General features: G+C 36.9%; 1 protein-coding gene across 2 annotated transcripts in view; it reads right to left on the bottom strand.

The window, feature by feature from the left end:
• The window catches only part of MCC (MCC regulator of Wnt signaling pathway), a 183506-nt gene that overhangs the window by 67060 nt on the left and 103024 nt on the right, over positions 1-13422 (bottom strand). For both annotated transcript variants that reach the window (XM_054653346.2, XM_054653347.2), the window contains one exon: positions 337-450. In XM_054653346.2, the coding sequence (XP_054509321.2) occupies positions 337-450 (114 nt within the window). The remainder of the gene's footprint in view (positions 1-336; positions 451-13422) is intronic.

The following is a 13422-nucleotide window of genomic DNA, read 5'->3' as shown; positions in this document are numbered from 1 at the left end:
GTTAATTTGTGCTGTGTTTAAATGTGACCCAGGAGTGCAAGGCTCTGCAACCTGTTACCTAACCCACTGAGAGCAACCTGTAATTCTTATATTCTACAATAATTCAAAGCACTTGTTGCTTATACTGACTTCAAAACAAAATGTATCTAATTAATTTTTACTTTTTTTTTTTAGAAGAATGTCTTCAACACATAAAAGGTATAACCCATGGCAACTATGTGTTTTGTAGTCTTAAAATTCTTTTGATTTGTGACATTGTTTGGAATTTTATCCTCTCTCAGGACAAGGACTGCACAAAACCAAGGATCTTCAGAATCTTGAACTACTATTGCTCACCTGTGCTTTTGCCAATTTCTTTTCCAATAGGTCACGCTCCTTTTCTGTTTGTTGTAGACGCTTATTAAGCTCCACAATGTCTCCCTTTAATGAAGCCAGGGCTGCTAAATGAAGCTGGAAGACAGAAAGGAAAGAAACAAATGAATCAATTCGCAAACCACTTAGCACTAGAGAAGAGACAATATTATATGGCAGCTATAGTAATGCGGTTTTCTGTAGTAGTCAATAGGAACTTCAGTAGAACAAAGTCTAAAAAAATCCCACATACAGCTAACAATTTAACTAATAGTTTTTTAACATGGAATTTTTCTATCCAGGCAGAACACACATTCCTTCACCATATCCTTTATAAGGGTAAATACAACGAGGAATAATTCAGCTAGGAATGCATAGATTAGCTCTAATGCTACTGCATTAAGACATAGCCTGAGTCTTGTGCTATAAACCCTTATATTAAATGCTGACTAAGATTTGCATTATAGAATGAGGTGTACCACGTTTTAATGCCTTTAGACATATAGAGGTTATCATTCTGGTGAAAGTGGATAGCTCCATGCAAAGGATTTGCTTTTATTTTGCAACTAACGCTTACATCACTGCGAGCTAATCTTCTGCAGTTGTTGCTCTCCTCAGTCCCACGCCAGTGAGTTTCAGTGATTCTTATCTACTAACCCACATATGAAGAACCCAAACTAATTTTCTTTCTGCAGCAGATGCTTTTGATGAAAGATACTTTCCACACTTAGCTGATAGCATGCAAAAATACATATCAGGCTAGGATAACTCACAACATTGAAATTAGGTTAGCTACACAACTTAAAAACCAAGAACAGTTCTTAAAAGAATTTTAATTGTTCCCATTCTTTTCTTCTCCTTAAATACCCCATTCATCGTTTCACCAAATTCATCAGCCAGAATTCAACACTAAGTATTGATAACTACAACTGGAAAGTCCAGGAGGAGAACTAGCCACTGGCCCTGAAGTCTTTCTTTGTAGTCGTAAAGAAACAGCTTCAAGTTATGCTGGGTATGAAAACAGAAGTGACCTTTCACACCAGACCAAGCAACACAGCAAACACTGCTCTGCTGCCAAGATTCAGGCTGAAATACAAACTGCTTCTAATCCTCCACCCACTTTCAGTCCCTCAATCTGATATTCTATTGGGCGGGTCACCTAAAAGTAATTTCTCTTGTTTCATTTGCAATGAATCAGTTAGTAAGTCCTATTTTGATATAAATTCTACCTTTATAATACTGGAAGCCAGCAAAACCATAGCTGTCTTCCCATGCTGATGTGTGAAAGCAGCTGCCTGACAGCAGAGAGACCAGAACCAACTGGCTCTTCACATACAGTATTCCCATTGTTAATGAAAAAAACTCTCCCTTCAAGACAAGAAAGATAATTTTAAAAAGGTATTTGGATGTGAATTCTGCCTTTTTAAATGCTGTGTAACTAGTAATTCCCTGGGTATCCTCAATTGTCAGTGCAGTCAATAGGACTTTTATTACATCAGCTACAAAAATACCTTACATACATGTAGTTATTTGTTTCAGTACAACTATACACATACACAATTTTATGTTCAGAAGATTTAAGATTCTCAAGGCAGCCTCATTTTTCATGTAAAAACTCAGTAGCTCAGGCTTGCTATGGGCATATCCTACACAGCTTCTATAAAGTATGTACACTGAAAATTCTGAATAAACCAAGAAACATCCTTAATACCTTGAAGTATTTTTGACCTTCAGCAGAAGGAAACTATGCACTGATTTCACAGTGCAGAGAAAAAAGAAGCAGACCAATTGTACCAATCTGTTCGTTACTTCCTTCAGATTTTCAGGAAATCTGGTATGTTTTTAAGCCACTGTTTTACCTTATTTCCATAACAGAGTAGAATTGTTGCAATGAAGCTCACAAGTTTGTTCATCAAAATGCACATCCTTCACCACAGCTTTCAAATAGTACATGAAAAATGGCTACAATTCTCCAAATTGAATAAAACAATGCTACATAGTCAAGTGTCATTCCCTTTCATACCCTGTAATTAAATGATCACCAGCTGTTGTTTTAATTAAATACAAGACTAATAATGCCCATACACATGGCCTTGTAATATAAAAGGACACCATTAATTTGAAAATCTCAATGAAAAGCAACTTGTTCTCTGAACAGCGAAACTAATGAGGCAGACTTCCAATGGATTTGTCTTTGTCCTCTTCACCCTCTGCAGTCAGCTCAGCTGTTCTTCATGTCCCCTAGCACACTGCAAGCTGTGTAAGAAACAACATGAATTGTGCCTGGTTTTACAGCAGCCTGGCCTAGCAGCCCCTGCCAAAGATGGGTATCCAATACCTCTGTGCTCAGTATAGCAGCTCTCTTCTCTAAACAACCAAAGGATAGCTTTATTAAGGACAAGGAAAGCTTGGTCTATCTTTTACCATCCAAAATTACCCTTTCATTAATTGGATTGTTTCAGTTTCCAAGTGCTAATAAACTTTAAAAAAAACCCAAAAAAACAGAACAACCACAAAACAAAAAAACAACAACAAAACCCAAAACCAACCAACAAACAAACCACAAAACCCCAAAAATAAAAATAAAAACAAACAAGCAAAAAAACTACCCAAAAACCCAAAACAACAACCAAAAAAAAACCAAAACCAAACAACACAGTGAAAAGGCAGACTACCTAAAAAGAAGCTATCATAATAGAGGAGGGCTGCTTGTGATACTCTAGTTTGATGTGCAAGTGATGCCTCCAGCTACTACTGAATACATAAGATTAACATAGCCATTGTAACTGTGTATTCATGGCAGAGTCAGGCTCTCCTCTGCAATTCCTTAAAAAGGTTTTACGAACCATCATGCTTCCCAGTGTGCTTGTTTATCACAAGGCAGGTGGGAACTGGAACATAATCTTTGGATGTTGCTGTAACTCAGAAAAGGAAACATCTGAGCAAAGAGCTACCGTCTATGCAGAAGGTAGCTCTGGGTGGGGGAAAAATAAAGTTCATGTTTAGAAATCAAGTTTAATAAGCCAAATTATTAAAGTGGGAAAGACTCAATTTAAAAATCTCAACCAGTAAGTCAGCCACAATTGTAACTCTGCAGCACTGAACTACTACAGGATCGTGACAACTGAGAGAGAGAGAACTGGGATGGCCATACAGCATACTGCTTTTTTCTCTCCTCAGCAAACAATGACAGATAAGGCAGAGTCACTATGACTAACACTCATACCATACATTTATAGTTCAAGGTGGGCTGCCTCTTAATGATACAAGATTTTGAAACAGATCAAAAACTCAGCAGTGTATAAAATTAATACAGAGAGCACAAAGATTTCTGCCAGTACAAGACACTGGTCTGAACCTTTAGGCAACAGACTGTACAGAGACCTGCTTCATACAGACAGAACAGTCAATTGACAAAGCCTGTACTGTTCAAAAACTTTATATTGATCCAATACATCTATTCGAATTTCATCAAGAAAAAAATCATTGTTGTGATGCTGAGGCACCCAAACTGTCCAACAGGACAAGCTGGGTCAACACGTGAGAACGAGATAAGAAGGGTCAGACTAGCCAGCCAATTTGCTTCTCTACCGTCATCCAAGAACGTAAGAAAATAGATTAGATGCATAGGATAAATTAAAAATTCATTACCTATCTTAGCTTAGAAGCTACAATTTCCTTGAGCTTTTATTACAGTAACAACAGCGGGTTGCTTACTGAAACATACACACCACATGTTATACCCAATATATCCTGCCAGGTTTTAATATATTAAATATACAGTAACAATTATTTATTATTATTAAGATATTACCAATATAAAGTAACAAACTCCATAATATGCTTTTGTTAAAATGCAAACCAATGTACAGCTAAGTTTTGAAAGGTACTATAATTATAAAAACATAAGAACAAGCTTAGGAAAAGCAAGTTCCTAACCTCCGAACAAGCCTCCTTTATGAATGCAGTTTCTTCCTCATTATCCACCTGCTTCTACGAGCATTTCATACAATACTGCAGACATGATATGTGATGCCTATTTTGCACTGTGCTTTGAAGACTGGTTTTGGTGCTATGAAATGCTTTATGCAGGAATCAGGAACAACATTTGTGGGGAATCATATTTCTGAAGAATTTTGTGGGAAACAAATACAGAAGTAGATGGGATAATAAGATGAACTGAATGCCAAGGAAGCAGGTGACTACTGTACTGTTGAAGTGTTCTTCACTTCTCACTACTAGAAGTGTTCTGATGCCAAGAAAAAAACAAGAGAAAATCACAAACGGCAATGAATGAGGGTGCTGAAAAAATGATAAGGTTAGAGCCCTGAAAAAGCACTAAAATTACTATTACACTCAGCATTTTTCCAAGCCATTGTGAAATATGATCCTCACCACTAAATCTGATCCAGATTTTTCATTCCCTCAGTCTGGAACCAGACTAATTAAATCATATTGCTAAAACCAGTTGTACTGACTGCACATGTTTGCTATTTTCAACAGAGAAATTACAGAAAGGACCTATGCATATAGTTCTCCGTGAAATTTAAGTACTAATCTTATCTTTTTCCCCTTGCTTCCTGTATTCCTTAGCTACTCCACTGCTGCACACCAGTATGGGAACCGATGTTCAGAAAGGTAACCTCGGACATAACCAGGGAGCCATAAAATCACACCAAACTATATACCAATACAATGCAGCCAAACACCAAAAGCTCAGTTTATTTGTTCTCTGTGTGTCCTCTGTGGCTGATCAGTAAAGCCCTGCCATGGGAGAAGGACCAGAGATGGGCCAGGGTCCATGAAGCTCAGGAAGAATGTGGCTGGGTGGGACTGAGCATAGCTGTTGCAAAAAAAGCTGACTTGATCTCAACACCAAGAGGATCTGAGGGTCAGTTTTGATTTTGACAAATAACTGAACAGCTGAAAAAATCAGCTGGTGTGTATTTCTACCCAAGCTCATTAAGAGTGTGAATGTCTAGGAGTGTGTTAGCCAGGCCAGTGTGGGGTGTTATACATACCTCAGCCCAAAATAAAAACTATAAAAACATAATGAACTGACAGAATTTCAAAGTGAGTGATGAGCTTGAGCCAGTTTCAATTCACACATTTACTCCTAGCAAAGCCAGGGACGCCCAGTGTGGTGGGGGTGATCATGTTAGAGAGAGGCTGGGAACCATACTGGTGCTCTGTGATTGAGCTGTGCACTGCAATTGCTCTCTTCTGCTGTGTTTGACTTGTATCTGTATTGTGTTCTCACTGTGTTTTGAGACATGATGTTAAAACAAAAATCCTGTATACCATCAACAATCTTCAAATAAATAAATCTGATGTTAAACATCACAGCTTCCACATGTGGACTGTCTAGAAGAACCTGGTCAGAAAGTACTAGGCTCTGCCATTCTCTTCTCCTTTTTATTTCCCACTGGCATTTTGCATAGTTTAGTGCAAATAATCCACAACATGAACGTTTTCCATGTATTGCAACTACTTAGTTTCATAACAGGCAACATATATAAAAACATGATTAAATACTAAGAATTTTGCCTCTTCTCTGAAAACGTTCCAATTCTTTTGTTATCAAATTACACTAGACACTATGCTGGCTTTGAAAACCCAAGCTGCTTTGTAACATGAGAAATGATACATGTAGAGAACAACATGGAAAATACAAGTTAGAACTCCAGCTAACAGTGCAGAAAGGGCAAAACAGCAAATGTCTATCCACTGTATTTTCTAACACCTTTCTTCTTCAAGGGAATGAGGGATTTCAGTCAAGGAATGAAAAGGTTGGTGATCTAACTTCATAGTGAAAAACAAATCTGGAGACAGAACAATAAAACCTTCAGCAATCTCAGAGGTGTGGTTGTGCTGTAGATTGGTAGCTTTCATAAATGGCAATACAGAATAGTATCAGGGTTGGTCCAGGGAAAGCACAGACAAGGCTGGCACTTATCTGCTCAGCTGAATGAGAAACTTCCATGCTAAGGCATGGTAGATATACTGAAGACATGTGAACAACGTACAGAGGAAAAAAATTACACAGAATAGTAAGCGTGAAAGAAATCACAGCACTGCTTCACACAAGCAGGGAAAAAACCCAAACAAAAAGAAACAAAAGTCAAGTCAAAGCTTAAAAATATTTCTAAGAGCGAGTTAAAATATATGAAACTCATGTTAGAGATGTTTGTTACAGATAAAACTCCAAGGTGTTGTCAAGTTTACATTTTATCAGGCACACAGATCAGCACTACTTGCAAACAACACTTACTTAAAGTGATTGCTATATGAATGTGTAGCTACTCTCAACCACTTTTTTCTCTGTCCTACACAATTTTCATGCCACCTTCTCCTAGCCACGGCCCATAAAAGGTTAATTTTTTATGGTCCACATGATGAAATAAATGTAATCAAACTCAGTTTCTGTAAATTTACTGACAAAATGGAAGGGAAAAACATAAAAGAATAACCATATCCCAGAAACAGTGACATGATAGATTGATATTCCCCAGACATTTTCAGCTGTATGATCTCTAAAGCACAGCCCTGAAATACCACAGTCAACAGCCCTTTAAGTAACTACCCAAGGCAAAGTCAAAATTACTAAAATAAGGGGTACCACCAAATTGCTGGATATGCCTACAAATATGCCCTAAAATTTCATGTCCGAAACAACTGTTACATGCTAATAAAAAGCCTATATATTTTCAAAGTGACAGACAAAATGGACATTTTGTGACTGTGCTTCTGAGGCAATTATTGTCATATTAAACATTAGACAGTTACTTCATATGCTTGTGCAATACTAAACAAATAATGTGCCAACACTTGCCAGGATGGAGCCATTCAAATTCAAGAAAAACAAAGACCAAATTTTTGTAAGACACAGATTTAATTTGAAAAATCTGCAGAAGATGTTTTCAATCTGTTTGTATTATTTATAAACAATTTCAACTGAAGTTGCTTGGGGTTTTTTTACTGAAAATTAGCATTTGCAGGCACTTGTGAATATTTCAAACTATTTCTTAAAACAAACCAAAAAACTATTCCAAATAAATCAAAGCAAAAAAATGTCCCATAAAGAAAATACAATAAAGATTGCTTTAGAAGTCCACAGAAGAGGTAAATTAATGCTATTCTGGTGAGCAGGATCAGTGTTAAAACGTATTAAAGGAAAAAACAAAGAATGCAATCATGGAAGATTTTCCCTTGAAAAATTAATCTGGCAATTCACACTTGATGAATGGACCATGGTGCTAATTGCACTTCTGAGTATGCCAGAGGCCTAGACTAACGGCTCTACTTCTATTAAAACAGATGTTTACAATATCATTGAAAAGAAAATTTTAGATGACCTGAGAAGAAAAGCCAAATACTGAGACCTAAAAATAACAAAAGGAGACGAGCACTTAAAACTGGGGACTGCAGAAAACAACTACACATTGGCAAGTTCACTCGTTTGGGATTCTTAAGAATCTTCCCTGCGGCACTGCAGGGCAGCCCACATGTGCAACCCCATGGCCTCAGAACAGGCATCTACACTGGGCAGGAAAGGTCAGCCTTGCTTTTACCTTCCAGAGAAGGAATCTGAAGCTATTTCCACTCCCAGTGAGGGAGCAAAAAAACAGTAATGCAGGGTATGAAAATGGGCTTGTGGGGAGACTAAGCTTAGAACAAAATACTATCTTCATTTTTCAAGATACTATCTGCAATCACAGCCTTTCTTTAACTAAAAATAATAATAATAAATTACTACAAAATTATGAGCTAGGAGGGGTCATAGCTAGGCCCTTCATCCAGTCTTAGAAGGACTGTTCAGTTAACTCATTTAGCATTCTTACTCGCCTTACACTTACTCTCAACATAATTTAAGTAAGGCAAATTATCTCTTTGTCACTGCACCAATGCAAAGAGGAACAGACTTATTTTTTCTCTATCTCCTCTTCTGCCCAACATCCCCAGAGAAAATTAACAGAGGAGAAAAACAGCAAAGCTCATTCTCTTTTCCCTTGAGATCTCAGGATGCCAAATTCCTTACCTCTGTTCCTTTCCAGTTTCTTGAGGTGATGGGCACACTAATTTCCCCTCAGGAACAAAATGAGTGGAAAACTAATCCCAGGAATGCACCTCACTCAATCCTTTGCATTTAGCATTATGGTGACCCACAGTCCAGTGCTGGCTGCAACAGAGAGAGTGTAAGCTCCTCCACATTGGATTGTTTACCAAGAGTTATGCCATTTTTTTGTAACAACTTAACTTGCTCCTTCAGCCTCAGCTTTTACTGACTGACAATAATACAGATATTTCAAAACAGAGATCACCATTCAAGAACCACTCAAACATTAGACATTACTTGTTATGCTAATTTAATCATAATTTACTAAAGTATCTCATAGTTCTTGAGTTCTTTCCAAAAACTATCTCAAAATAATTTCTGATTTTGAAAGATAGGACTATGGAATAGCAATAAACCACTTACAAAGTTACAAAGGATCTCTGTCTCCAGAATGACCCATGTGATCTGCTGTCACCATAAATTTAGAGAAATAAGATCTGTATTGCCAGGTCCAATCAGCACTTGGTTTCTACCATAAGCAATAAAAAAAAAAAAAAAACAAACAAAACCCAACTCAACCCAGAAAACAAACAAAAAAACCCACCAAATCCTCTAGGATGTACTTGTCCAATTGTTTGAAACTCACAGAAAGAAAACATCTCTCCAGCTTTCCTTAGTCAGCTTATGCCCTAAAGAGCTTTACATTACAATGTCCATTATGTAACTTCCAAAAGTACAGCTCTAAAATGATTTTTAGAAGCAGCTAATCATCTTTGGAGCTCCCAGATATAACAGCAAAATTCTCTGGATGCACATGTACTTGCTTAACAAAACACACTCAGTACAGTTTTAATTATTTCACCTTCCCAAGGTCAGCTGCACCTCTGAGACTTTCATATCCCCCTTCCCTGCTCCTGTAAGCTCCAGCCTGCTGCCACTCCCATCTCCTGAGGGCCCCTCCTTCCAGGAAGCCCAGTATCCCTAAAGACACCCACCAGTCAAAGCCTATCCAGAGTGAAAAAGTAGAAAAGACATTGAGGTCTCCAGCGATTCCCCGGCTTACATCGAAGCAGTGGTTTTTAAAATGCTTTTAGAAAAAAAACATATTATAAGGGCTACAGGGTTTTAAGTACCAACCACCTTTACACTCCTGGCTGTAAATCTCAGACTAGTATTCTCAGGTTACTGTCTCACTACTACACATCAATTCTTAGCATAAACAACTGTTTCCTACACCAGAACTTGCTGTTTTAGGCAGAAGTCGGTTCTTCTGCCCAGTAATCTTCACAAGCCAACCAAAACTGGATGCACAACTTCTCCAAGGGCAGTTAATTTCTTCAGACTTACTACAAATCCAAGACAGGAAAATTACTTATGCTACTATAACTTCAGTTGCTGCAGGAAGTTTCTAGCTCCATGCCATAAACCTTTGTGTGAGGTATCTTTGAGTATTTCTCTCATAACAAACACCTGGTACATTCTGGCATTTTCAATCACAAGTCTTGCATTTTTCACTGCCTCCTCTTTCTTATTACCTGGTCAATACACCAGGTAAAAGCTGACTAATTTTAATGAAAGCTTTGCAAATGGATGGCAAACTGCAGGAGCAGTTAGCGTTACTTCCTGATGAGATTTTCCACTGCACGGAATGTTATTATTCAATTTATAATTTTAACAAATTGGATACAAAACAATTACTGTTGCAAAATACAGCCCTGATAAGGCTCTGTGATGAATCATCTCTGAGAGTATGTTATAAGGAAGTGAGTATGTCAACAGTTACTACAACACTGTTGGAGGAGCTTGTTTACAACAGAAAACACTAAAAAAAGCATCTGCTTATCTGGATTTTAGTACATCAGTACGTTTTTTTATATTTATATAAAGATTCTTAATGAAAGTATGCTGAATAAAGAAAAGACTCAAGCACAATTGCTACGCTCTATCCTAACAAACTGCTGCCCCTTTCTAAAAACAATACATAGCCCTGTTCAAGTAAGTTCTTGCTCTCTATGGCATAACTGTTTTGATATAAATCTCTTACTGAAAAATACCTCTTAAAACCTCTTCTCCTATCTGGAAGAACACAATTTGCATTACTGAAAACCACTAGAGGGTTTTTTCCTCCCCTGCAAGATAAAAGCAGTGTCAGAGAAACAAGAAACTGAAAATGCCCTCCACCACCTTTCATCCTCCAGATACCATTTATTTGAATGTTCAGATCTAGTGCTGGCCACCAGAAAACATTATGCAACACTTCTGCATGATACCTCAAACTCCTTTCTGATAGCAACTACCTTTGGAACGAAGCAAACAGCACAAAGATATGCCACCATGAACCAGAGCTGTTCAAAAAACTTGACAGCATGAATACATTTTTCTTTTCCAGTCATACGGCTTACACTTAATGCAACAGAACCTCCAGTGCACAAACTAAGAAGGTGAAAATAAGCATTGAAAAATGTTTATTATCAATTGCGCTAATAGAGATAAATCTGCACATATGGCAGACCTCAACTTGGTAACTGAATAAGTGTTTGTATATGTAAGTTTTTTAGTATTTCAGTAACACCTGGATATATTACTCCATTCAGGAGAAGTATTTTTTTTGTCATGCACTGGACTAATAACCCAACATGGTATCTCTGTCTGTAACATCAGGCACAGCATCTTGTTCCAAGTGGCTTCATACTTTTTCAGCAATTTATTTAACAGTAAATAAAAGCAAGTAGCTGTAAAATTTGCAGAGAAATTTTTCTCCCAGTATGAAAGCAAGTAGCTGTAAAATTTGCAGAGAATCAAGAGTATGTGGCAGGACAAAACCAAGCTAGAGCATTTGAGCCAACTGGTGACAGCAATTTGTTAAGATGGGATCAAAAGTAATTCGGAGGCACAGACAGTAATTATGAACCTGAAGCTACTGTTCATGAATGCAATGGTTAGAATTTCAGCCCAGCTCAAAACTCTGTCTGCAAAATTCATGGGTGTCTGGAGAACCCTGGTACAAGATAAAATGTTTTTCTCTTAACGTCTCTTCCCACAATTACCTCATTTTCTTTCTTTTTTTACTATAAGTTCAGAGACAGAGGCTTGACAGATGAACTTCAGTTTTTCTTCAAGTGAGGATGTCTCTATTTTCTTTTTCAACTGGTATAAAAATATTATATCCTTGTTCACCAAGAAGTGTACAACGATTTTCTTAAATGTCAAAAACTTCTGCAAATGAAAAGCTATTTTCTAACCACATTATTTTATATTTATGGGTTAAGACTACTCATTTTATATGAATTTTTCTCTGCAATTTTTCTGCAAAGGAATAAGCTGAGGATTCAAATGTGTCTATCAGACAATTAATCTTCACTTGTATATACACTCACTCAAAATTTAATTGCATTTACTGAAATTACAGATGCTTATAATTACCAAACTTGAAAGTTTCAGTCACACAGAAAAACAGCAATTGTTCTAATATTTTTAATTAATTTACATAGTATTCACAATATTATGCATCTGTCTCTACCAAGCCCAAGGCAGATTCACTCCTTATCTTGGACTCTGAATCCAAAATTCAACCCTGATTTCACCCATGCAATCCCATTAAATAAACAGGAGTTCCATAGATATTTATGAGTCCAGAGCATGGTTCCATGGAAAGTGCACATCCCCTGAGACTGTCATTCTCTCCTTGAGTGTAATTTTCTGTGCTTTAAATCATCAAATAATAACATAAAAAACATTACTAATTCTCTATGGAAGTCAGGACAGCGCAGAAATTTGCTTCTACAGCATTTTGATAAAATACATTTTTTATGTTTATTTCACACAAATGCATGCCTACACATGCACATATGAAAAAACCAAAGCAGGGGTCATGACAAGACAAAATTTATAATTTAAAGGCTTTGTATGTGTTACACATTCCACTTAACACTTCAAAATGTCTGCATCCTTCTTATGACCACTTTCACTAACATTCACCCATACAAAAAGACTCACTGTGAGTCTGACATATAAAGAGCTTTCAAGCAGTAACTGGAACAGCTGTAAATCTACATAAGGCTCTACAAATAAATCTTGTGCTCTTTGCTGCCGATACAGAAACATTAATCTTAAGAGGAACACAATGTAGCACCTCCTTATCTGTTTAAAGTAGGGCAAATATTTTACTCATGTTAATTGTCCTGACAAAAAAGGATCAACACTCCATTATTCCATCTAACACATGGTTTATTTTTCACCCCTGAACAGCTAGCAGGCAAAAAAAATTTGCTGATTCCAAAGTTGTAAAGCTATTCTGTATGAATTCTTCATAAAAATCATACCTCATTCATACAGCATTCCTGTTTGAATATTTATACAGCATGTGGCATATGACTCACACATAATCTAGCAGAATGAAAGTCGAAGTTACTTTTTTCATTTTTCATGGCTTCACTATCTGTGTAACAGAATACCTCACAGTTCAGGTGAAGAGTTACATTGGTGCATTTTTTTTTCCATTCAATTTCATTTACATTCTCAACAATAGTTTCTGTGAGCTCTAAATCTTGACATATCAATAAATATTTTCATTAATGTAATTCTAAGAATGAAACAGTAATCACTCTAATGTAATTGAAGAAACATCAGTGAAAAAAAAACCACCAGTTTTTCCATCTTAAAGCAGATTTCTGTATCAAAAAGTATACTAAATAAGTGCTGTATCAGAACAGACCACAGACTTATAGTCCAGCATCCTCTCCGAGTGGCAAATCAGAGAGAAGTTGAAGAAAACACGTAAGAACTACCTTTACACATTTGTAAAGCTTCTCTGGTATTGCTTTGCACATTCTGCACCTCAAGGATAACTTTTGTCCCTTTTGATCTCCTTCATATCACTCGTGAATTTATAATGGTCTCTCAAAACATACACCCCTTTTTCCTCCTTATCATCTGAGGCTAACATACCCTAATCTATTTAACAGGACAAGCTCTTCCACTTTTGATCCTCCCAGGTGCATTTCTTGGGACTGCTT

The sequence above is a fragment of the Agelaius phoeniceus genome, chromosome Z (genome assembly GCF_051311805.1).
Source record: "Agelaius phoeniceus isolate bAgePho1 chromosome Z, bAgePho1.hap1, whole genome shotgun sequence".
Taxonomy (NCBI): domain Eukaryota; kingdom Metazoa; phylum Chordata; class Aves; order Passeriformes; family Icteridae; genus Agelaius; species Agelaius phoeniceus.
Note: the sequence above shows the minus strand (reverse complement) of the source record. Positions and strands in the feature narration are given on the sequence as shown.